The sequence below is a fragment of the Dasypus novemcinctus genome, chromosome 5, assembly GCF_030445035.2.
Source record: "Dasypus novemcinctus isolate mDasNov1 chromosome 5, mDasNov1.1.hap2, whole genome shotgun sequence".
In the NCBI taxonomy this organism is placed as follows: domain Eukaryota; kingdom Metazoa; phylum Chordata; class Mammalia; order Cingulata; family Dasypodidae; genus Dasypus; species Dasypus novemcinctus.
In genome coordinates, this window is record NC_080677.1 from 5,862,673 (window position 1) to 5,890,175 (window position 27,503).

Consider the following 27,503-nt stretch of genomic DNA (forward strand, 5'->3'; position numbering starts at 1 on the left):
CCAGCTAATCTATTTTCTTCTTTTGTTGCTTATGCTTTTGATGTCATATATCAGAAATCATTGCTAAACCCAAGGTCCTGAAAGTTTTCCCCTATGTTCTCTCTAAGGGTTTTATGATTTTAGCTCTTATGTTTAGGTTTTTGATCCATTTTGAGTAAATTTTGTATGTGGTGTGAGGTAGGGGTTCAACTTCATTCTTTTGCATGTGGACATATAGTTTTCCTGTCACCTTTTGTTGAAGAGACATTATTATCACATTAAATGTACTTGGCACCTTTGTCAAAAATCAGTTGATCGTAGATATGTGGGTTTACTTTTTGGAGGCGCAATTCAAGTCTATTGATCTATATGCCTATCTTTATGCCAGCACCACCTTCTTTTGTAAGTTTTGAAATAGGAGAGTGAGAACTCCAATTTTTCAAGATTTTTTGGCTACTTGGGGCCATTTATGATTCCATTGAATTTCAAAATAGATTTTCCCATTTCTGAAAAAAAGGCTAGTGGAATTCTATAGTGATTGCATTGAATCTGTCAATTGCTTTGGGAATTATTATCCTAGATTTCTTAGCACCTGAAGGTGGAATTTTTGCACTCACTAACACATTTGCTATTTGTTGGTAGATAACACTGAATTTTTCAGGTAAAGGACATGTACTAAAGGGGCCACAGTGTCTCTTTTTTGACCAATGAGATTGAGCAAATCAATATTTTCTCCATGTCTGATATTTTCTCCTGGTTTCCCCCGTAAATGGGCATACTGGCCGTGAATGGGCCTTGAAATCTTAATTTTTGCCCTTCTAGGACTTGAAGGCACTAGCATGCTTTACTGATAACTTCAAACTCACACATTATGAAATAATATATAATTAACATTATAAACAACATCATGCCAGAGGGTGAATTGATAATAAAGGAGCCAAAGTCGGTCTCTGTACAGTGGCACTGAATGTTGTTTACCTCTTGACAATATCTTGGGTCTGTTAGAAAAACCCACCAGTGCATAACTCAAATTCTTGAATATCCAATTTAAAAAAATCGCCTAAATAATCAATAGCAGGATATATAATGTCCTGCATCTCTCCCTGCAATATCATTGAGGACAACTCCAAGTCCCAAAAATGCCCCAATATCACACCTCTTTTTCCCTCTCCCTACCTTCAGCAACTCCCTTGGCCACTGTCTCCATATCAATGATATAATTCCTTCCATTGCTAGAGTCACAACATAAACTATAATCCATGCTGAGTAGCAATGCTCCAAAATGTACTCATGAAATGCAGCGGATGTACCACACTAATGAAAGTGGGAGGAGTGGGGGATGTGGGGAGTGGGGTATATGGGAACCTCTTAGATTTTTAAATGTAAAGTTTTGTGTGATCTATGTATCTTTAAAAAAGAATAATTAAAGAAAAAAAAAAAGCAATAGCCCAAATAGCCATTTGGAATTGACCTGCTTTGCATATCCCACAGAACTGCACCCAGCATCTGCTCTTGGTTGACAAGCCAACACTCTGCACTTATAAAGCCCCACGTCGCTTTGGCATCTTAGCACTCTCTAAGTGCCCCACCAAGCTGACTCTGCAACATCACCTAGACATGTGACTGCCCTCCCTCTGCCCAGGAGTTTGGGAGTTCTCCCTTGCCTCCTTCCCCTTTGGCATGCCCCCTCAAGCCTCTCTGCTTCTGGAATCTTTCCTGCTGCGAGGGGCTGCCCTCCCACCATAAACATGGCAAAGCCATACCCTTACTAAATTCATTTTAATCACTTAACCAGCCCAGCAAAATTTTTCTTAGAGCTGCACTGTAGTCTCAGACTCTCACCTTCCCTCCTTTCTTTTCTCCTTTACAGAGCTCCGACCTGAATTATGATTTGTAGGCTCTCCGAACATCTTCCACCTTCCTCTCTATTTTCTCCCTCAGAAAATTTCCCAATAAATCTTTGCACATCTAATCCCACTTTTCTGACTACCTTTCAGAGGACTCAAACTGACCTAAGTAATGCCAGGAGAGGTCTGAGACTGTGGGCAGGAAAATGGCATTCAGGGACTGGCTCACTCACCAGCCGGTGGAAAAAGAGGTTGCTGTGCTGAGCAGGAGTTCTGAGTTAGGTATTTGATGGACAAAGGGACAATTTCAACAAGAACAGCAGAGTTGGTTTGCTCCTGTTAAGTCAAATTGATGCTTTGAAAGGAAATAATAAGAAACCGAGGTCCTTTCACAGGCAATTGAAAACTAAGTATGAAAGCTCGAGTACCCCTTGCTATAGCTCTCAGTTGAAGAGCTAACACAAACGAGCAGCAAATAGGAGTTTTCGTAGCTAAAAGTTAGAGTTGAAAAGTCCCAAGGTATTTAAATGCTCAGCCAAGGCATGTCTATTATACTAAAATTAGGGCCCTGGTAGGAAAACGTGGGACCCTGAAAGTAGAGTTAGGACACCTGGGTGAATACCCCTGGGGAAAATGGTTCTGTGGCCTGCCCAAATTCTCAGTGTTTCCCTAGGAGGAGCTAGCACACCTTTTGTGCTATAAGATGCTGCAAAATCTCCTTCAGAAATTTCCCCACCTTCTCCACTGGCTGCCAGGGCAGTAACTGGGCCTGAATCCCATCATTATCTGGATGGGGAAGTGTTAAGTTCATAAGGGAGGAAATAGATTATAGCCTGAAGGAACTGCAAGAAGTAGCGCAATAGCAGGAGGTGAGTATCCCTGGGATTGGATTTTGAGGGTATTTGGTTGAGGGAACTAGAATATAAACTTGGGTATATAAGAGTTTGTTGACTAGGACGCTTTCTGGAGACATTGTACGTAAGCATTTGTCATAGTCCCTGGGGTATGGGCTAACTCAGTACTAGGGTGGATAAAGTCACGGCCAGTGCAGAGCCAAGTAGAAATGTCTGAGCTGCCCCAGAAGATCATAGAGGAAACTAGACACTGAGGGAAGTGAGAATGCTGGAACTGATAAATTATAGGGCTCTAGAAACCCTAACAGAGTGTATTAGTGAGGGCTTTCTAGGAAAACAGAGTCAACAAGAGGTATCTGTCAATTGTCTGCAGTTCTGTAAGAGTCTCTCACATGACTGTGGGGATGCACAAGTCCAGGTTCCGCAGGCAGGCTGCAACCAGGGCCTCCAATGAAGGTCCACTGAAGGTCCTTGATGAGTTCTGGGAGATTTTGGCTGTCCGTACATGAGCTGGGAAATTCTCTCTCAATGCTGGGATTACTTCCCCTTTTAAGGCATTCAGCTGATTGGATAAAGCATCACTCATTGCTGATGGCACTCTCCCTGACTGATGTAATTATAACCAGCTATCTATGATTTACCACTGCAGTAAAGTCAATGGTGACTAAAGTCCATAAATGCCCTTGTGTTACAGTTAGCCCAGTGATTGCTTGGCCAAACCACTGGGCACAGCTACCTGACCGAGTGGACACATTAGCCTAATAATCACACAGAGAATTCTGTTTCCCAGGAGGACCCAGAGAACGCACCATTCACAAGGCCTTCAGAGATGTGCTGGTCAGTGGTGGGTTCCTCTGCAGGCCAGAACTGTTGGCAGAAGAGGTTGGCACCATCCTACCTACCAGCATTACAGACAGATGCAGTGCTTGACTCTGGAGCACCGAGTGACCACTAGCCAAACTGCCCAGACCCAGCAGCAACTGTTCCATAATTAGTTGGAAGTGGTACATGCAGGACTGAGTCCAAGCAGAACCAGAGGCTGGAGGAAGCTCCATGAGCTCATAGCCCAGGTGCCCGTATCATTCAAAACAATTGTAGCATTGCCTCTCTCCAAGCTCACACTGGTTCAACCAGCTGAAGGCAGGGGCTGCCACATTTCAGAATTGGCCTTAAAAGACAGAGGAGAGTAGAAATCTTTGCAATGAGCAGAGCTAAAAGCTCATCCCCATGGAAGGAGTTGTGGCCCAAGATAAGCAGATATATACCAATTCCTAGGAGGTGGCCAATGTCCTGGTTGTGATCTGGGCCAGGAAGGAAAAGGGCTGAAAGGAAAAGGACTGGAAGATTGGAGACAAAGTCTGGGGCAGAGGCATGTGGATGGACACATCGCTGTGAGTATCACATGTTAACACCGCAACACACAAAATCTACCTCAAAGGAGGCACTGAACAATCAAGTAGATAAAGTTTCTCAGTTAGTTGACATTTGGCAGCTGTCATTATCAGCCACTGAGAACTGCCACACGGGCACATCAATGGAGTGGCGAGGCCGGCAGAGATGGCGCTTATGTGGGACCACTAGCATGACACCCGCCTTCCCAGGTCGATCTAGCTGCTGCCACCTCAGAATGCAAAGCCTGTGAGTAACAGAGACCAACACTGAGTCCCCAGTTCTTCAGTGACACCAGCCATCCATTGGGAGAAGTTGACTACATCCAGCCCTTCTGATGGTTCATCCTTCTAAGTACATGTTCTTATTTCAGGTATTGGTTTGCCTTCCCTGCCCACACAACCTCAGTCAGTACCACTACCCAGGGCTAGAATGCCTCATCCACAGGCCTGGAGTCCTGCCGCGCAGAGCAGCCGGCCTGGGTTCCCTCTTCACAGCACAGAGGTGCGGGAATGGGCCTTGATCCACTCAGCTGCTCGCCACCCAGCAAGGAATGGGAGCAGCTCCTGCTTGCTCAGGCCCGAAGGGTGGCTGAGAGACCAGCTCCCCACAGGGCCCTCCGGAAACCAAGGCCGCAGGTATGGTTTTCCACTGTGTTTGGCTGGAGTGGGGTGAGTGTTACCAAAAAGGTTTTCTGCTGTCCGGGCATCCTTTTCTCTGTTCTGTGGATTTTCTTGGGGTTCTTCCTATCTGTGCCCGTTGGAGGTTCAGGGGTATGTGCAAGAAAACCCAGGGGACTCACATGCATGTCATTCCCCAAGTCCCCACCTAGGTAGGCTGCCCGCTTTGCACCTTTCAGCACCTCTCTGTTTCTTGTGGTATGCCCAAGAGAGGAAGGACGGGAGGAAGGGGCTACCCCCACTTGGCAGAACCTGAGGTCTCCTGTAATACAATTTTATTATTTTCTTAATGCCCGCAACTCTCTAACGACATCACCTTTTTCCTTCCTGACATTACTCATTTCCACCTTCTCTTTCCTTCCTTTTGTTCTTGATCAGTTTCGTCAGATTTATAATTACTGTTGTGACATCTCCCTTGACCTATGGGTTATTTGGAACTCTTGTAATTTTTTGTTATTGATTTATAGTTTAATTGAACTATGGCCAGAATTTATAATCTGTATTTCAGTCCTTTATAATTTATAATGTAAGACTTTTTGATGGCTCAGCATAAAATCGTTGTTTATAAATATTACACATTTGTAAAGAATATATATTCTGTAGTTATTTAATGCAGTGTTTTATATATACATATATGATCATGTATATTAAGAAAGCTTACATAATATTATAATATACATAGGTGTATTAGGTTAGCTTTGTTCATTACGTTTTTCAGGTCTTCTCTGTCTTTTCTGATTATTTTGTCTCCTGTTCTTTTTACCAGTTACATATAAAAATATTACCTTATGGATTATAGTATGAATCTTTTGCTTTATAAGGACATAATACCTATTGTGCTTTACCATTTTATATCTTTAAACTTTGAGAATGCAGTTAAAATAAAAATATTTTCTAGGAAATACAAACTGAAAAAATTCACCACCAGAAGAAATTCACTAAAAGTGATACTAAAGAATATTTTTCAGACAGAAAACAACCAATTTGCAATGAAATAACCAAGATGAAGGAAGGAATAAAAAACAACAAAATGACAAATATGGGGATACAGTTAAATATATAGTGACTATTTGAAAAAAATTATATAACTTGTCAGATTTAAAATATACATAAAGTTAAAATACATCAAAATACTAGTTATATCAAAGGAAGGGGTAAATGGAATTCAACTACACTATGATTTTTGCATTGTTCACAAAAGTTGTAAAAAGCATCAATAAATATTAGAGCTTGATGAGGCAAGATTTCATGCTATAATCCATATGGTACTACTAATTCTATACATGGAGTTCTCAGTTGGCAGTTTATTTTCCTTTAGCACATTGAAGTTCAACTGTCTTCAGGCTTCCATGGTTCATTTTTTAAAAAGTAGCTGTCAGTGTAATTATTTCTTCTTTGAATGGAACCTCATTTTTTCTCTGGACACTGACAGTATTACTGACAGTATTTTCTCTTTGCTTTACTGTAGTGCTGCTTTTTATCTTTTCTTGGGAATTGGATTGCTATCCTTCATCACTGTTAGAGAGGAAGTTCAACCATTATCTTTTTTTTAATTTTTAAAGAAGATTTAGATTGCATAAATGTTACATAAAAAATATAGGGGATTCCCATATACCTTACCCCCTCCCCCTCCCACATTTCCCCCTATTAACAACATCCTTCATTAATGTGGTACATGTGTTACAATTGATGAACACTTATTGAAGCACTGCTATTAACCATGGACTAACATTATAGTTTACATTCTACCCCACACAATTTTATAGGTTAAGACAAAATGTATAATGGCCTGTATCTGTCACTGCAGTGCTATGCAGGACAATGCTAATGTCCCGAAAATGCCCCCATTTACACCTGTTCTTCCTTCTCCCTCCCCTCAGAACCTCTGGCGGCCATGCCTTCATATCAATAGTAAACGGTATTCCATTGCAAGAATAATAATAAGTCTATAATACAATAATAATAAGTCTACTTTAGTCCATTGTTCATTCCACAATCTTGAGGATTTGGGGATGGTGATGACCACTCTGCTTCTAATTGAGAAGGGGCTTAGATCCCATGGGGCAGCTGGATGGAACTGTCTTGTTTGCAGTTGGAGACACTCTCTGTTGTTCCTTGGGATGGTCATTGTCCATCATCATCTCCTTTTTTTGTTGTCCTGGCTGAGTCCAATGAACTAGAGAAGAGGGATTGCAACTCTGCTGAGATTTAGGCCTCAACTGGTACACGAACAGATCGAAAGTTTAAATCTCTGGGACGTATTTAACAAGTATAGTGTTAATTGACTGCCACAGTAAACAGAGCCTCAAATAATAGGGCTCCTGAGGGCTCTAGAGACATCTAAACGCCATAAGCAGGGCAGACAGCCTCAGGAATTCAGCACCCCATCAGTGGACCTTACTTTGGAACTTATGCTTCTCAGGGCAACAGAGTTCAACTCCTTTGTAGTTTTCCAGCCATTATCTTTTCAACTGTTGCTTCTGCGCCAACTTGTCCCCCTCTGAGAGCTTAAACTAAGCGAGTTAAGCTTCCTCACTGCAGTCTTTGCTCTCTTTATGTTCCCTGATTCTTCTCCTCCCTGCACTTACTTGTGGCTGTTTTCTTTTGACCTGTCCTCAAAGTCACCATTCTCTCTTAAGTAGTTAAGTGTGTTGACAAACCCACACACACAAGTCTTTACTTTCAATTATATTTTTCAGTTCCCAAATTCTTACATCGTCCTTTTCAATCTCGCTAGTTCAATTTAGGTTCCTAATCTCACCACTGAAATTTTCAGTGTTCCTGTACCTCCTTGAATATAGCACAGTTAACTTTCTATTTCACGTGGATTAGTCCATCCTTAGTAGCTCTTGGGACTGAGCCTCTTGTCCTTTGTTTCTGCTCCTCTGTGTTCATGTTGTGTGTGCCTTTTTAGCTTTGCTGACATGCTGGGCTTTGATCTGGAAAGTTGTACTCAAACTTGAAGGCCAGGGATGGTATAATTTACCTCCAGAGAGGAGCCTGGAGGTACTGGCAGTCAGGGTCACGGTAACATTTCAGGAATTGGGATTTTCTGGGGTGACCCAGTGATTTAGAGACGGGCTACAGTCTGGGCAATAGCAGGTTCATGCTCAGTTCACCATCCACTTTGCATTGAGCCAACTGGCATCCCAGACGGAAGGATGGGAGGTTACCAAGGCCCCCATCCTTGGTGCACCCAGACTCCACATTTTGCCCCCCACCCCAACCCCACACGATGGCCAAAAGTGCTATTTGTTTCTCAGCATCCAAACCCAACTAGAAACACACCTGGGGCAGACAGAACTCTGAATTGGGTCTTTTCAAGTCTCTTGATCTGGTAATCATTAGCTAAGTGTTCAGTTTTCCAATGGCTTCAAGAAAAACTATATAGTCTGTACTGCTTTTCTAGTTGCCCTTGGCCGAAGTATTGTTCTAAATGGCCTAATATGCCATTGCAAGAATGTGGAATTCTTAGCTTTTTAAAAAAAGTGATTTTTGGTCTTTATTATTAAAGAAGTTTTTCTCCTATGCCACAACAGCAGTCACCCTAATAAGGATCCAGAAAAAGAATTTGAATTTAAGACGCTGTTAATCTACATTTCTAGATATGTTTAATGAGCTGCATTTACCTTCAGAAAAGACAAAGTGAAAACCTACTATCATCAAAGTCAATGCGGTGCTGTCCTGCTCAGCACTGGGGTCTAGAGGAGACACTCGCTCACCACTCCTCCCCAGCTCCCCTGTCATAAAGCTGAGCTGTTTTGTAGGAATAAGAAGTCAAAGCCGAGGGGCAGGATTATAGTGCAGGTACTTGTTCAGTAGAAGCAAATGTTCATCTTTTGTTTAAATAACGTAAGTGAAAGTTATGATATGTATTTGAGTCTCAAGGATATTTAAATCACTCAAAATATTTGAAACACTTTGAGTATTTTTCTAATAACATCTCATTCTTGTTTCATCTACTTTAAAAGACTGAAATATTCCAAAAATATTCTTTTATTTGTGAAATGGCAATACTCAGTGTTATTTTTATAAGTTAGCCCAACACACATATATGTCCACATACACATATAAGTTGGGCCTAATCTTACAAATTCAGCTCCACATAAAATTGAGGCATTACGAAGTCTTTTATGGCAGATATTATATATATAAATGGGGCAAAATGAAAATATAATTTATATATTTTAAATTTAAGTACATAAGTAGGGTAGAATAGGAAAAAATAGCCTGAAATTAAGACACTGACTTTTACTTAATTAGAATCATCAAAATGTCTTAATTTCAACTTTCTCCTATTCCCAATGCATTCATTAAGTAATAAACACCTTTGTAGATGATGTGTTCTACAGATATTCTCTACAACAGTCTATGTGTTCTGTAATATGGACCCCGGGGTTGGCACTGCTCTCCACGTCAGGTGGGGGTCTGTGGCACAGGATAGGCAGTGCCCTGATGAGGAAGGAGCCAGGGCCAGGCTGACTGCAGGCCCACTTCTGCAGGCTAGGCTACAGAATGCAAGGCAGTGCAAACAGGTACCGAGGACATCGTAAATGCTAAAAAGGAGGCTTTGGGTTTTGTTCCTGGAGCTTCTGAATCCTTAGCCATGGCCCAGGCCGGGTGTGGGACCATCCTACCACGCCTTTGTCTCTGAGCCCACTCTCAACCTGAGCAAGGCCTTCACCACCATGCCCCAGCCCCGGGGTCCTGAAGCATCCGCTCTAGTCCCTTTTCATCAATTTTCCTCTCCTTTTATTCTCCCAACTGGAATTTCTTTTGGTATCTTCTTTAAAAATAGTATTATATCATGTTTTTTATTTTAGTAACTGTATTTCAATATATGTAATTGATTACCTTTGTAATTTTTTTTAACTAAAAAACAATTTTCATCTGGCAGATATGCAAAGATGGTTCATGTTTTATTAAATTTTATGCTTTGTAGATGAGATTGGTGTTTGATAAACTTATACAAGACACAAGCACTTACTGGCAAGCTCACGTTCACTGAAAAACTTACAAAAATGAATCACTGGTTCCTGAGTGTGATGGAGCTGGACTCAGATGTGACCTCTCTACACATGCCTCTTCTGTCACTTTTACTAAACCTGTGGTTGGCACTGGGGTTGGCGTATACCCAGGAGACTTAAATCTTTGGACTGGCCATGTGCCAGCTGGGTCCTGAGCCTCAGCAGAGTTGTAACTCCTACTCTCCGGTTTGTTGAACTTACCCAGGTCAGTTAACAGGGAGGTAAAGATGGTCAACCACCATACCAGGGAACCGAGAGTGAGTGCCTACAACCCCAAGCAGGAGAATCACATACATCAACCATGTGGGACCTAAGCCCCCTCTTGATAGAGAGATGGAGAGGACATCACCATCCCAGGGTCCACAGGATGGAGGAATAAAATATGGATTAGAGTGGACTTACTGGTATTCTACTATAGAGCTATTATGACTAGTAATGGAAGAAACTGTAGCACTGATCTGGAGAAGTGGTCACGGTAGTTGCTGAGGGCAGGGAGAGGGAAGAGGAGATGGCATGTGGGGGCATTTTCTGGACTTGGAGTTGTCCTAAATGATATTGGACAGCAGGGACAGATACTGGATGTTATGTATCCTGCCATAACCACTGAATATACTGGGGGATAGAGTAAACTACAATGTAAGCTAAATTCATGCAGTAGCAGTGCTCCAAAATGTATTCACTAAATGCTATGAATGTGCCATAACGTTGAGGGAGGTTGTCAATGTGGGAGGAGTGGGGGTGGGGTGGGGTGTGGGGTATGTGGGAACCTCATATTTTTTAATGTAACATTTTTTGTGATCTATGTATCTTTAAAAAAAAAGACAATTTAATAAAAATAAAAGAATCACTGCTCTAAAGCTATTGAAAGCTCTCTGTAATTCATAAATGTAATGATTTTTTAAGTATCTTTTACCTACCACACTCTGTTAAAAGTTGAAACAGAAAGCTATGATTCTATATTCATCTGATAACTTGTAAAACATGACCTATATTTGGCAAATATTACCATTTAAAAGTTTCTAATTTTAAATTACCATGTCTATGGAATTGGTATTTAGAATTCTTTTTAAAATTCATGTTGAGTGGTAAATAACACAATTAAGTACATGTGCGTATATAAACATGCTAATATTTATAGCTATGTGCAAAAAGTCATAGATTGTGTAGCTGTATTTATATAGCCAAATCAGAATGGCAAAGTTGCTGCCAAGTAGAATCTTGCTTAAGAGTCCCCTTCAATGCCTCCTCGGCTGAGGAAGCAGGCTGTGCTCACTCAGCCACCAGCAGCCCTCGTTCTCTGCATTATGTGTTTGGCAGTCTGTCATTATGTATTATTTGAGTTGGGCCATTTGTTGCACCCAGTCATAAAATATCCCCGTGGCTGGGTGAACTTTGCTCCACAGTCTAATGGTGAAGTGAAGGGGTTGGTGGGACTATGCTGTCAGCAAATCGATAATCTCCTCCGATGTCAACTTAGAAGGAATTTCCAGCCAGGGCTGCGTTGCCTCACCGTTTGTTCCTTCAGTCCTGACCAGAGCCTGCTTATACTTCTCTTTACAGTTCAGACTGGTGAATTCAGAGGGTACCTGGCAATCATCTGTGCAGATGCCTGCATGTGTGTAGACAGAATCCAGCTGGAAAATATAGACAATTTTAAGCAACAGTTACCTTACCCAAAAACCACTTTTGGTTTATTACTTCATTTTCATAGGAAAGGGACTCATTACAAAATATATTTTTGAGTTTTTAAGTCACAGTTCTCAATATTTTAAGTTTCTTACATACCTTTTAAACTCTGTATTACTCTATGTTTCAACCTTTCCATTTTTGTCCTATATCCAAATGAATCAGTCTTTAAATTCCCTCCTGATTATTGCATATCTCTATTGCCCTTTTAGATGTGTTGTATTAAAAAGTCCATTAAGTTTCTTTTAAAGACATTTTGTTCCTCAGGCTAAACAGTGGGCCACGTTTGATTCCCACTTCAGTGTTTCTCTTTTACCTTGTATTTCTTCAGGGTATCAATTAGCCGTAATAAATCTAAAACCTATGAAGAGATGGAGAAGAAATATGCTTTATGTCCAGCTCCTTCACTGCAGTGATGCCTGTTTTAAGTGGGATAGCCAGGGAGGGTGGCAGCGGTTGGACTGACCCTGCCTCTGGCCTGGTGACGGGTGGCTGGGGGGGGTCTCTCGTTCCCGCGACCACCTCCATGTTGCTGTGACTGTCTAGGCTGGGGACAGACTTTGTTTCAAGAAAGAATCTGTGCTTTGAAGTCACAGACTTAACATTCTATAACGTGGGAAGGTTATTTTGATAATTAAATCAATTAAATTATGTTCATGAGGCTTAAACGAAAAGCTTTATGCACAGTGTACTGCAGAGTATATAACTAGCCCAAGAGAACACTTAATTTTTTTTTTTAGAGTGGTATTCTTGTCGTAATTCTATCCCTAGCTACTGTGAATTGGGCAGTAGCAAAAATTTTGTTGAAAATTTATGGCGATACTGATGTAAATTAATGACATTAATGCAAAAATTCAGAATGGCTTGAGACGCCATGGCTTTTATTTTGTGGGGCCGAGGAGCTCCGTAGGCATGCCTTACTCAAAGCTCCACGGGCCGAGAACCACACCTGACAGTCACCCAGGCCTAAGCAGTATTTGACACGTAAGTTATCTCCAAAAATTACCTGTAGAAAGTGATCGAACAAGGCTATCGGCTGCTCACTGGAAGACTTACTTGGATGCAGGTATTTCTGTTGATTCCAGCCCTCATCCCCAGGGCAGGGACGTGGAACTTTCTGGGATTTGGAACCATGCAGACCAGACCCGAGTTCTATCACTGGAACTTGGTTAAGTTCCCTACTGGATGTTAATTTCCTCATCAATCCAATGAGGAAAAAATCACATGCTCATGTATTACCTGATGGAGGGAAGAAATACGGTGAAAGAAGACAAGAAATGCCTAATGCAGGGCCGTCATACAACTGGCGCCAATAAATGGCAGTCTGCTTCCCATGGCTTCAGGAAGCCTGGGTCATAATATGCTGGTCGAGTTTTTGTAAATTTCAGTGCAAGGCCAATACATAAATAAATATAAAGCACTATTGATGCTCAAGTATTATTTTACTGAGAGCTCTAGATACAGATAGTTCGGGTAGGAGTGAATATATATGTCTAACATTTAGACTAGGGGAGCCACAACATTTTTGTGAGAAGTCCTCTTTTACTTGGACGAGGATGGAGATTGCCATAGGAGGTGCGACATGTTGCTGTTAATTCCCTATGTGTGAGGGGACTGGGGCAGTAGGGCGAGCAGCCTTGCTGTCTAGCTGCCTGTACTAGAAGCTAATGACAAGATCTCACACCACAGGCCCTTGTGTAAGACAGATTTTGGCTCTGTACTCAACCCCATTGCTTAATTGTACTGAATCTTGAGGCAGGTCCTCAACTTGATTGGTCCCACGTTTACTTTTCTGCAAAAACAGGCATAATATTACCTACTGCCTAGGGAAATTGTGAAGCTGAGTGAAACCATAAGTGAAAGCACTTAGCATAATTCTGGGATTATAATACACATTTACTGATTGCCCAAGAGTAGATCTTTTTAAACTATGAATAAACTACTTGGCTATAATAGAACATTTTAATAGTTTCATAGAAGCCAGCTGGTACTTTTCACTTTTTCCATTTTAATTATGAAAATGAAATGCTTAGGAAGGAAATAATACATGAAATAAAAATATAAAAATAAAATTGTATTTCCTGGATAGGGTAAATATAATGAATACAGGTAATGGGAAAATGAGTATTCCTACAAAGTATATTTGAAAAGAGTAATGACTAAAATTTAAATATTGATATTTAATAAAAATTTATAAATATTTTTATTTCGAAAGGGGAAAATTTTGAGAATTGTTTTTAGTCATCAGGCTGTATCACTAATATACTAAAATAACTTCACAGATATCCACTAATTATTTTTGATAATTTGGTACCCAATACTATGTAAGTCATATGTAATATGCATTATCATTCTGAGCTTAACTGAAAGAAGTCAAACAGTGTATTTTTAAGACCATAAACTTCCCATTTGCTAAACCTTTACAGCATATTTCAGTTTTCAAGTTTTCTTAATTATATTGAAAATTCGGTAAATACTTTTCAACATGATTGTCAGTATAACTTAACATTCAAGGACTTTATTCATTTAAAAGCTAGCCTTTATACTAAATTTCTACCTTTTAGTGTGAAAGTTACAACAGCAGGTGCTTTGAAAAATTCAGAATAAAGTTTTACACCGTGGTGAAATTTAGACAACCAACAGTTTTAAACATATTTCAAACAGGCTATGAAACTATTGTATTTCTGCCCAGACTATTCAGTTCATTGATCCATCCTTTATATGGCTATTGAGGTCTTTAATCATGTTATTTGGAAAGATGTAAAATATGCAGAAATACTCAAAATCACAACAGAAATTCTAAGATAAGAGATACATATTCCAAAAGTTGGAAATAAGCTAATTAATAAATAACAAAGCGGTAAACTTAATTTGTTTTATCATTAGTATGAACGAATATCTTTTCAACATAAGAAATTATTTTCAGCATCAGAAACTTTACAGCTAATTTGCTTCCTGCTTTGCATCAGAAATGGCCAGTGGTTGTTCAAACATAGTTCATCCTAAGCCATTCAAGAGTGGGGTATTTGGAATGTCCCAGGTTGTAGAGTCCTGGACTCTTGAGATTTGCAAGTTAGTTAAGAAACCAAAGAAAAATAGAGGACTTTCAGTTGCTCTTTGAGATATATTTTGGCTTTAAACAAGGATGGTACATAACTCTGAGTTAATATTCAATACAACTAAAAGCCTTCAGCATTCAATGTACTGGGTTATGTTCTGGTGATGGACTGTCCCATAATCTAAATTAAGGGATATATAAATAGCAAAGGAAACAGACACAAAACTAACTCTAATGCAAAGTATGACATGATTTCTATTGGGAAAATGCTAAACTAAGATAGCAAATGAATAGAGAGTGGAGATTTAGGGTGATAAGCCAATTAGGATTAAAGGAGCCTTCTCACAAGGAATGGCACTTGAGTTGGATGTTGAAAAATGGCTAATATTACAATACGGCGCAAGGACACTCTGTGTCGGGAAGTTGGGATAGTGGAGGGCATGCTGAAAGTTTAGGCTGGGTGCCCCGAACCTAAGTTTGAAATAGCGAGTAGGAGATGGGGTCCTGATGTGGAACAAGGCATGAGAGTGAAGATCCAAGTGTGCTGTGCTGAGGAGTTTGGCTGTTCCTCTCCTCTGTCTACATTTGGGATCTTCAAAGTGGAAAATTAAGTAGAAAACTAGATCTGTGTTTACAGAACTAAAACCAGTAGATTGAAAGGGTTGCTTTGGGGTGAGGAGGTGGGGTGTGTGGGCTATTTCATCTGTACTATGAAATAATGAAAACCTGAATTTTGGAAGTGGTGGCTGAAATGCAAAAAGGATATATATCTCAAAATAAGTGAACTGGTTTGTCTAAATCAATTATTAAGGAAAGTCATCCAGCATATCAGCCATCTACAGATCCTCTTGCGGGAAGGAAAAGAGAATGTAAGTAAGTCGAGCAAGAACATGAGATGGCAAATACATTGGCCAATGAAGCTCATATGGTGTTTACCAATAGTGCACATTTATATACCTGATATCAACCTATTCTTCAGAGGGGATGATATCTAAATTATTTTTTCTTATTGCATTGGATTGGGAAAAAATATGACTTTTAAAATTAATAAAATTTTTAGTACTGGCTCTCTTGTCTGCTGAAGCAAACACAGCAAATTGTTACTATCTGTTCAATATATTGCTACAGATAATAATTTTGGTTTCTGTATGTTTCAATAGCCTAAATTTAAAATAATAGTTTTAGTTTCCAATAGCAAATAGTTTGGAATAGTGTATTTTTTATAAATTTGTTTTACATAGTGTATACATTCAAAACACATGCCACTCCTTATAATCAGGACAAAAATACAAAATCAAATAGAAAACATCTGAATTCCCTGAAAATATCAGGACAGTTTATAACGTTGTATACACACAACATTAATTCTGGGGAGTGAGGAGGAGAGTTCCCTAAGGATGGTCATGGTGCTGCACATTTTACCCCAGGAGGGAGATGACGAAATGATATGTATCGGAGATTAAAAGCGAGATAATCCATTGTGAACTTGTTTCAAAGCACATCAACTTTTGAGTCAAGGATAACCTCTCCTCTCTATTTGGACTAGTCACAGCCTTTCAGCAGGCCCTGGCACATGGGCAGGGTGGACCTAATATTTGAGGCACGAATGAAAGACAGCTTTGTGAGATTACTTCTCCCAACATGTCCACAGAACTTAAACCAAAGTCCTGACTGATCCACCCGACGTGGAAAGAGCCTGCGACTAAAGGAATAAATCCAACTTGAAAATCTTCTGAAACGTCAGATTAGATAATTTCCTAAACCATGCTATTGCTTACAAAAGTAGCTTCATATTTTCAGATCTAAACATAGGTTGAATAATTTGAAGTCAGTTAATATAATGCATTTGTAAGCACAGCTTCCTTTTTTAAAATCTTAATCATTTAACAGTCATTATTTTGTTTGTATAAGGCAGGCCTATTTGAATTTTAAGAACTTTGTCTCTCCAAAAAAATGTTTTTAAATTCTGAGGCTTATGTGCAGGCCATAATTTTTTTGGATCACATAACTTGAACTCATAATTGTCTCTTTTTAAAATACAGTTATTGAGTTATTATGTTTATTGGGTAGAAGAGTTGCACTGTGAATAATTTCAGCAAGAGTTATATGGGAAGAAAGTGGAATAAAATAAGTTCCAATCCAATATAGCTATATAGATGTGAAATCTAAATTAAATGCAAGAAAAAATGCACCTAAGAATAATAGAAGTTCCTCTTGGCCAAAAATGTACATAATCTCATTATGTATTTATGCTGTGTTACTAAGTTCTGCCATATGTTTGGTTGGGATATTGTTCCTAAGTGGAGACAAGCACAAGTGGGTTTGAGGTCAGAAGGTGAGAGTAGAATTGTTTTTGTGTAAGAAGAGCGAATGAGCTCCTCTCTCAGAGTGTGGATGGGACAAGTATGGGTCAGGCTAGGGTAGACTGGGTGAAATCAGGTATCATGTTTACTCACTCTAAAAGATACCAAATACTTGGCTTCCAGAAATCCTCAAAGCATTTAAGATGCTGTCATCATGCTTTCCAGAGCTTCTGCCCCATCCTAGTAGAGATTCATCACCAAGAAGAAGGGGAGAATTGGATGGAGTCTATCTAATTGCCTCGTGTCTGGTGGGCAGAGAAGAGCAACCTGTATGCTGTTGGAGATAGCTAATGGCCCACCTACCCAGGGGGCTCAGGCCATGTGCTGGCAGAGACATATGGTTATATAACCTTGTCTCGTAAAAATCTGCCCTTTGATAATGGAGAGAATGTCTATGCCCATCAGTCTTTAATGCTAAAACTTAAGTTCTGGAGTGCTCATCACTCTGAGAACAATTAGTGACCAATTCCCCTGGGTATTTCCATGAATATCTATGTGCATGGAGCCCATTTGGCCCCAGAAGTTTTTTATGAACAAGGTAAGAATGAACAAATACCAGCAATTTCTTGAGAATTCAGAGACGAGCAGTTGCTTTACATTTATTAAAATTCACAATGGCTAAGCTTTTCAATGACTGGCAAACATATCAATTTCTCTTGAATGTTAGTTAATCTTTGCTAATACTAATTGAATGATATTTTTGTTTTGTTTTCTCTGTGTCTTCCTAATCTTCCAAGTTGGATTCAGCATCTCTTCTTTACCCTCATATAATGCTTTGCTGACCTCTAGTTTGGCTCCAGACACAAAGCATTCTAATTTTCTACTCATTTTATGCGACCAGAAGCCAGTAAAGGCAAGAACCATGCCTTCTTCTCATAATCACAGTACCTTGTGCTTAACAGATGCTCCATTCAAATTTTTGGAATATCTACATGAAACACAAAGTTTCAAGGCTTTTTATAGTACTTATACTTTTGTTTCTTTTCCCTATACCTATTAAAACTTCTGCTACCTCTTTTGACAATGTGCCAAGTGTTAGGGTGATTGATAAAGTCGTAATGTTCTCTAATTTGTATTGATAAGATCAGCACGAGGTTACAATGGCTTCTTCCACTCCCTGTGACAGTAAAGAGAAATGAAGTTGGTTTGAAATTCTATATATCTACAGGAAAGTTATGGAGTACCCTGTCTTTCAGTTGTTGTTTTTAATATAGTTGGGCGGTGAACAGGACTCTTACTTTTCTTTTGAAGAGTGAATAATTCAGTTATCATTTAGTAGGATTTTACTATGTGCACTTTGGAGGATAGATATTCAGTCCAATGAGCAATATGCTTCCACTCAACTGAGAGCTGCGTTACTTGTGCCACATTTAGATTCCAGGAATAAACTGATTTAGGAATTCAGTTGTTCTCTTTCAGGGAATCAAGCAATGATTTAGACTGAATGCTTCAGCCCTTAGACCAGTGATACAAATTTTCCAGCCTGTGCTCTTCCTCCGTTTAGGGGATAAAGTAACATACTGCTTAAAAGAGAAAGTCAGTGACAGTGAAAATGAAATATACGTGTGCATTTATCTATGGACCACAAAGTGGGAGCACAGAATGGACTATCAACGTATCTTAGTAATCTGTCTGTATTTTCCAAATGACTGAAAGTGAAGATGATAAAAGCACTAAGTTATTATAAGGACATATTATATTTATGTGACTCGGGCTGGACCTCTTAAAGATAAAAAATTAGACACATTACTATAAGTAGGCAGAAGTTGGACAGGGTTCCAGGACAACTCAGTCCCATTATCTTATGATTCATTCATGAGTATGTTATCCGACGTGAAGGTGTGAAGTGGGGTTGACAACTGCAAGCATTCCTGTGTGATGGATCAGAACTGAAAAAGATATGCAGGGACACGGGGAGGGCGGGTGACAAGACAGCAGTTTTAATCTGTATCTATAGAAAACACTGAAAGCTCTCTAGTAGAGGGATTATAGAAATACATTTATTATTCAATAGTGTACTTTAGTGTACTTACTGTGAAAATAGCACATTTATTTAGAGAGGGATTTTACACCCAAAGTTCTTGTCGATGTTTTGAAATATATTGATTTCCTTCTCTTGCAGGAATTGTTACCAAGAAAAGCAAAAGTACCAATCATTTCCCGTTGTTCCTCCTCAAAAGTCTTTCCTTTTGATTTCTATTTCTCAAAGTCATCTAGAACGTTTACCTTGGGAAAATGTTCTATAAAAGTGGAGAGTCCTCGCAGCGTCCACTCCCTACATTTGCTTGCACTCGTGCCTCGTGCACATGGCTTGTCGTTCGATCCTCCATGTGCCCTCCTCGTAGGTGCAGTGGCAGATTGTGCACTCATCAGTCTTCACTTCTCTTCCAGCTGGGATGACGGCAGTTTCTGCAAAGCAGTTTGGACCTGAAATACAGAAAAATGTTTTTCATTGCCTGTGCGCACAGGGATATATAATGCATGTAACTGAATAGTTAGAATTATACTGCATGTTTTAATCAGTCGATTTTATGAAGGCCGGTGGAAAAATTACAATTTCAATAATAGGAAGCACTCCCAGCTCTTCTGAAACGAAACCGATGTTATTTTAAAATTGTATGAGTGACAGCACCGTGTGATTTTCATTAACAAACTGTTCCATTTTAGGGTCTTCTATATAGGCTAAGTCTGAAATCACTTGATTTAATTAATTGTAAGTAATCACAGGAAAAGCATAATTCACTGGGACCTTTAGAGCACCTGTCATATTTTTCTTCATGTCACTTTTAAGAAACAAGTAAACACACTGAAATCAGAGAAATCCAATATAACTACCCCACCCCGTGCAGCAGCGGTTTTCAAACTTTAGGGCACGTGACAATCACCCAGAAGTGTGGAAACAGTTTGCCGATCCCATCCTCTGCGTTTCTGATTCAGTAGGTTTGGGACAGGTCCTGGGAACTTGCTTTGATAAGCCCCCAGGTAACGCTGAAACTGCTGGTCAGTTTCCTTCAACAATCAGCAGTGATAACCCGGGATCTCTGTCCTTCTTAAACAATAGCATCAACTAGAAGTTTCTCAATCAACACAAGTGTCACATCTTCATTTTTCTACATGAACAAGGTCAAGAACATGAGGAAATGAGTATCAAAAGGTTTCCAACAGAGTTGAAATGATGTGTTTTTCAAAGAAAAAATGCCTCTATGTTATGGTTCATACGCCCAATTCAGTTATGCACAACGGCTCCACTTCCAAACTGTACTCTGAAATGCAAACATCAGTAATTATGGTAGCCTAAATAAAGCCCCCAAATTTGAATGCTGGTAGTTTGCTGAAATTCTCATTCTTTTTGCTTCTAAAGACTTTATTAATGTGCTCGCTACCAAAATATGTTTAATTATAATGTGTGAAGTCATTAAGGAGATGAAAAAGGTTCATCTGCAAATTTAAAAAAAAATAAATGAATCCAACAAAGCTCCAGGATAAAACTGACCCTTTATAATTCAAGTCAGACTAATTGTATGCAGAATGCTTAGAAGACTTTTGTGATTGTCGATTTTCAAGTTGGACAAGTTGGTAAAGCACACCAACTTCTGAGCATCATCGTGGAAACCCCTTTCTGGGTATTTGTGGCCTCTTTCCCCGTTTAGTCCATTTTCTTCATGCCCCTACAATGAGACACTGCCCGAGAGCTCTACGCTTGACCTGTGTTCTCCTTGGAGATCCCAAAGCCTTTACTGTCATTAATCTGCAAATGACTCCTAAATTACAGTTCCAATGATCTCTCATCCTGAATTTGCTGAGGAAAGCCACTTACATTTCCTGCAGGCACTTCAGTTTGTGACGTCTGGGCTGTCTCTTCATTTTTACATCAGAAGAGTTACAGTTTTGTTGAAGACACTCCCATTCATTAGTGTTGCTAAGTCATAATATTTTTTTTTCCATTTCTTTTTTTTTGTGTGTGTGTTTCTTTTCTTTTTCTTTTTATTGATTTTGTAAAAATATTACATTAAAAAAACAATATGAGGTCCCATTCAACCCCACCACCCCCATCCCACCACTCCCCCCCCCAGCAACACTCACTCCCATCATCATGATACATCCATTGCATTTGGTAAGTATATCTCTGGGAATCTCTGCATCTCATGGTCAATGGTCCACATCATGGCCCATACTCTCCCACATTCCATCCAGTGGGCCCTGGGAGGATTTACAATGTCCGGTGATTGCCCCTGCAGCACCATCCAGGGCAACTCTAAGTCCCAAAGGCGCCTCCACATCTCATCTCTTCCTGCTATTCCCCATACCCATATCAGCCACCATGTCCACTTTTCCCACTCCAATGCCACCTTTTCTCTGTGGACCTTGGATTGGTTATGTCCGTGGTATCTCTATGTCAAGAGGAGGCTCAGATTCCACATGGATACTGGATGCAATCCTCCTGCTTTCAGTTGTAGGCACTCTAGGCTCCATGGTGTGGTGGTTGTCCTTCTTCAACTCCATCTTAGCTAAGTGAGGTGAGTCCGATAAATCAGATTGTAGGAGCTGAAGTCTGTTGAGGCTCAGGGCCTGGCTATCATATTGTCAGTCCAGAGATTCAAATCCCCTAAATATATCTTAAACCCCAACACCAACTACAATTCCAGTAAAGTAGCATGAAAGTCTAATGAAAAGAGATTCCATCTGAATCCAGTTTCATCACGCAGAAACACCAGCTCCAAAGAAGGGCCATCTGACATGGCAGTGAACCCCATCTGCCATGACCATATAGCCCGTGGGTCTCTTTAGCCCTCAAAGGAACCAATACCTGGGGTTGTATCTACATCATCTGTCTCTTAGATTCTGCTCAGTTGTGCATAAGGGCAATCCTTCTGACAGCCTCCAGACTCTTTTTTAGAGACTCATAGCCATATAAACTCATTTCTCCTTTCCATTTCCCCCTTACATTAGGTCAAACAGCATTTTAAAGTCATGTTATTATATGTAGACAGGGATATTCTGCTGATCCGCATCGAACCTTCAATTCAAGGTCATTTTCCAGTTGCATCATCAGTTGTTAGTTGATAGTGATCCCTCGGTGCCAGGGAGGCTCATCCCCAGGTGTCATGTCCCATGCTGGGGGGAAGGCATTGCATTTACATGTTGAGTTTGCCTTCAAGACTGGCCACATTTGAGTAACATAAAGGCTGTCAGGAGGAAATTCCCAGGCACAGTGCTGCTCTAGGCCTTGTTCTTATTTCAGGCATATAGGCTCACAAGCATAGTCATTAGTATCATGCTTTCACTGTTGGGTCCTCATTCCTTCCTGGTCCTTACCGTTGCACCTGGGGGACTGCCGCTGCTCCCCTAGTGACCACGACAGAGCACCCCCAGCCAGGAACCCAGTACCACCCCCAGCTGTAGTTTTTAATTGTTGCCACTATGAGTATATCCAAACATTACCATGCACCCTGGACATATGCCCTGTATAGCTCCCTGTCAGCCATATATCACCTGTCAATAGTATCCTATACCAGTATTCCTCCGCTGCCATTGTTGAACCACTCTGTGATCCAAAACTTCCTGAAAATTGAAGCCCAATATCATGTCAGGTTCCCTTACTAGTAAGATGGCATATAGCGATGGGTTTAAAGGTTAAATATAGAATACGTGTTGACTTGGAAAAATTCTACATCCTATCTTTTTCTTTTTTTTTTTTTTTTTCCAGCTAGTAGCCCCTTGTGCTCTCTGCACACGCCCACAGGCACCTTACTCTTGGGTGTCTCCAAGCTTTGGCCAATGCGCCCTCTTCCTCGTAACCTGAGCTCCTTCTAGCTGTGTGAGGTTAGAACCCAGCAGCACCACAGAATGAGTGAGTGGTCCGCTTAATGAATGCCTCCCCGACTGGCCACATTCTCCCCCTCCACCCCGACCATGCCCTGGGATTTTGGCATTTAGCTCTAGCTAATTTCTTTTTTCAAAATTGTTTTAGCTATTCCAATTCTTTTGCCTTACCACATAAATTTTTAGAATTTATTTTCTCTATAGCTACAAAAATGTTGCTGGTAATTTGATAAGGAGTGTATTAAACCTGTATGTCAATTTGGAGAAAACTAACATCTTTACTGTATTAAGTCATCCAATCTATGAACATGGCATATTTCTCCATTTATTTAGATTTCTTTCAACATTGTTTTGCGGGTTTTTTTCAGTTTTCATTTATTTTTTTCTTTTCTTCCCCTCCCCCTCTCACACCCTGATGGGTTTTTTTTTTGCCGTCTGTGTTCATTTGCTGTGTGATCTTCTGTATCTATTTCTCTTTTTTTTTGTCTTCTCATCTTTCTCCTCTAGGATTCCCTGAGGTTCGATCCTGGGGACCTCTGATGTAGAGAGAGGTTCCCTGTCAGCTGGGCCACCTCAATTCCTGGTCTCTGTTGCGCGTCACCTTGACTCTCCCCTTTGTCTCTCTTTTGTTGTGTCATCATCTTGCTGCGTGACTCACTTGCGCGGGCACTGGCTCACTGCATGAACACTAGGCTTGCTGTGCGTGCACTCGGCTCACCATGCAGGCACTGCCTCGCCACATGGGCACTGCCTCGGCACGCGGGAACTTGCATGGGTACTCATCTCGCCACGTGGGCACTCAGCTCACTGTGCAGGCACCCACGTGGGCATTCAGCTCACCGTGTGGGCACTCGGCTCACCACACAGACACCCACGTGGGCATTCGGCTCACCGTGTGGGCACTCGGCTCACTACGTGGCACTTGGCTCACCATGCGGGCACTGGCTCGCTGCACAGGCACGCTTTTTCTTCTTTTTCACCAGGAGGCCCCAGGGATCAAACCCGGGCCCTCCCATGTGGTAGGTGGAGGAGGCCTTATCACTTGAGCCATATCCACTTCCCTGTTTTGCAGTTTTCAGTGGACCAGTCCTGTACATGCTTTGTTAGATTTACACTTACATATTTAGTTTTTTGAGTGATTATAAATGGTATTTTTTTTTTCATCTCAGTACCCACATGTTCATTGTTGATACATAAAAATACAACTGACTTTAGTGTATTGATTGTGTGGCCATGATGAACTCTAGTTCTAAGAGACTTTTTTGTAGTTCCTTTGGGCTTTTTGACATAGATAAACAGCAATGATTTTACTTACTCCTTCTGTGTGCCTTTTATTTCCTTTATTTGCCTTATTGTCCTGGCTAGAATGTCCAGAAACAACTGTGATGAGAGTGGATATGTGTGTCTTTTTCCTGATCTTAGGGGGGAACATTTGGTCTTTCACCACCAAGTATGGTGATAACAGTAAATTTTTTTGTAAATTGTTCTTTATCAAGTTGAGGAAGTTCCTCTCTATTCCTAGTTGTTGAGAGATTTTATCATGACAGGGTAGATCTTCTCAAATGCTTTGTTCTGCATCAAATGATATGAACATGTGATTTTTTCCTACTTTAGCCTGTTGATATGGTGAATTATATTGATTGATTTTCAAAATTGATTCAGCTTTGCATAACAAAAAATGTACTTTTTCAGGTGTAAAATTATATATATATATATGAATTCTTCTTGCTAAGAGCTAAGATACTGTTAAGATTTTCTGAGTCTATATTCATGAAGGATACTGGTCTATAATTTTCTTCTTTTGTATCATCTTTGTCTGGTTCTGGAATCAGGGTAATATTGATTTATTAAACTGGATTGGGGAATACTCCCTCCTCTTCTCTCGTTAGAGGAGTCTGCATAAATTGGTGTTAATTTCTTTAAATGTCTGGTAGTATTCTCCAGTGAAACCATTAAGGCCTGGAGTTTTTTTTTGGAATCTAGGGATTAAGTTTTTTAATTCTATTTTTTAGCATTTCCATTTCAAAATATTTATTTCATATCGGGTGAGTTCTTGTCATCTTTTTTAAGGAACTGGTCCATTTGATCAAAGTTGTTAAATTTATGTGTGCAGAGTTATTGCTAGTATTATTCTATTATCCTTTTGATGTCTGTTATAAGTCTGCAGTGATATCTTCCATTTTTTTTTTCCTGATTTTAGTAATTGGTATCTTTCTCTTATTTTCATTATCAATCTTTCTTTAGCAATTGATTTATCAATTTTATTTATCTTCTCCAAGAGCCAGCTTTTGGCTTTCATTTAATTTTTCCCCTTCTTTTTTCAATTTCATTGATGACTTCTCTTTTATTATTGCCTTCCTTCTGCTTGCTTTGGGTTTATTTTGTTTTTCTTTTACTAGTTTCTTGAAGTGGGAGCTTAGATTATTGATTTAAGACTTCTCCTTTTCAACATTTCCCTTTCTATATCACTTCAGGTATGTTCCACAGTTTTGATGTATTTTCATTTCCATAGAATGCATTACTTTAATTTTATAGACTTGTACCCCAAGAACTACTAAGAATCTTGGATAAATAACATTACTCATTCTAACTTGGTGGACTAAAATATGTACTACCAAAGACAATACTGATTATAAAAATAGATTCTGACCTCTATGAACATTCAGCAGCAAATAAACTGCCATAAATTTAACTGTGTTAGTAAGTAGGGAAATTGAAGGAAGCAATATTTTCATTTTAATTATAATATTTAACTTTCATAGATACTTACATGATATTCTCAACCAACATGAGCCAGGCAGAACAATTCTATCAAAAATGAAAATGGGATTTAGAGACAAGAACTATTAGTCCAAGCCCTGTGGTTAGTATGTAATTGCCAATAAGTTGCTCTATGTCTGATATGGCATGGCTGTGGTCAGAAAATCCTCCCGCTGAAAATGGCTAATTTCAGAATGAACAAGGCAAATGATGCCTTTCCTGCCCTGAAATGTTGGAGCAGACGGTCAGCAACCATTGCTAAGGGGAGCCTTTCTGTGTCCCCCCGGTTCCCGCCCCGGGGCCGGTGCCTGTGAAGATGGGTGCGTCCACAACCTGGCTGCCATGCCTTGGGCACCCGCGCTGGCTGGAATGCCCAGCAATGTTCTGGTGGCCCCTTCTCAACACCGACAGAGGCTCGCTGCCCGAGGGACGTCCACGGCGAGGAGCTGTCGTCCTTGCCCAGGGAGTCTCCTGGAAGGCAGTCTCTGTCTTTTCCCATTTTCGCCCAGTTCCCAGCCCAGCCTAGCACATCAAGGTGCTTTCAGGTAGTGGGTGCTGACAGAGGTCCACGCATCCCAAAGCAGCCCGAACCTGCGGGGCGTTCGCCCTGGAGCAGCCCCTGCTGGCTGCCCCCGCGTCCCCCACAGCCGGGCTCTCCCTGGGCTCACAGATGCAAACGCTTGCCTGGCTCTAGGGCCGCATTCGGCCCAGTCAGTCCTCACGATGTGTTATGGCTGGAGTTAAATTTCTCGTATTAAGTAACGAACCGGCAAAGCTAAACCAAGGTGCCCACAGCTCTCCTGGTGGGTGAATGGCCAACAGGCTTTGTATTTTTTCCAGCAAGGCATGGGCAGCCACAAGAGGCGATAGTGTTAATGAAGAAAGACAAATGGGTGCCTGGGGAATATCTGAATCTCTTCCATCGCGGACAAAGCCTTGAGGAATGAGCAAGCATTCTATTAGGGCAGAGAGAGAAACGCGCAGGAGGCCCAGGTGGGACCTGGCATTAGTGGCAGCTCGTTTTATTTTAGGCCCTAGATTTTTGGTCTTCCGTCTTTTGGCGCCATGAAACTAAATAAAAATACTTCCCAAATATACTGAACTTCATTTCTTTTCCCCGTGTGGGAACAGCTGCTCTTTTTCTACCTTATTGTAAATCATATTTCATACCACTAACACTGATATCCTGAATATGAAATGTCCCAACTGGTTTGTTTTTTTTTAATCACAGAGGACATCTAATGCCTTCTTTTCCCTATTTTATAGGTACAGTCCTATTTCCCCTTGATAGGAACAATCACCCCAGCCAGAACAGTAATTCCCTTCAGAGGCACAAGGAGCCCAGTGTGGCCAGGTAGCAGTCTTAACTTCCAGTTCAATGGAATTGTTTTTGTGTTCCCTGGTGGAAGACCAACAGAGCTTAAGGTAGCAGAGACAAGAAGCAAAAATTGTCCTGGTGGGTCACTAGGGGCAATAGTGAGCGGTGCCCCTCCCATTTTCACCCCTGGGTTCCTGGACCCATAGATCCTGGTTATGGGAGAAACAGCATCATAGAGTGGATGTTGATTTAGAGCAAACACAGTCTCCTGGAGAACATCCCCTGCCCTGCAAAGTATTGCCACCTAGTTGGCATGGTAACTGAGTCTTCAAAAGGCTGTTCCATGGTTCTTTCAATCCATTTGCTTCAGGATGATGGGGAAGATGGTAAGACCAGTGAATTCCAGGGGCATGTGCCCATTCTCACAAATCATTTGCTGTGAAATGGGTTCCTTGAGCAGAAGCAATGCTGTGTGGAATGCCATGGCAGTGGATAAAACATTTGGTAAGTTCATGGATGGTAGTATTGGAAGAAGCATTGTATGCAGGGAATGCAAACTCATATCCAGAGTATGTGTCTATTTCACTTAGAACAAATCATTGCCCCTTCCATGGCAGAAGTGGTCCAATATAATAAACCTGCCACCAGGTAACAGGCTGATCACCTCAGCCTGTTGGCGGGTGCTGCACTGCAGGCTGACTGTGTGTCTCTGCTGCTGG

At 40.6% G+C, this 27,503-nt stretch overlaps 1 protein-coding gene across 1 annotated transcript in view; it reads right to left on the reverse strand.

Moving 5' to 3' along the window:
- Positions 1 to 13,953: 13,953 nt before the first annotated feature.
- Positions 13,954 to 27,503, reverse strand: part of VWC2 (von Willebrand factor C domain containing 2) — a 145,074-nt gene continuing 131,524 nt past the window's right edge. The window contains exon 3 of the mRNA XM_004471209.4: positions 13,954 to 19,310. Coding sequence (XP_004471266.1) covers positions 19,159 to 19,310 — 152 coding nt within the window. The 3' untranslated portion in view covers positions 13,954 to 19,158. The remainder of the gene's footprint in view (positions 19,311 to 27,503) is intronic.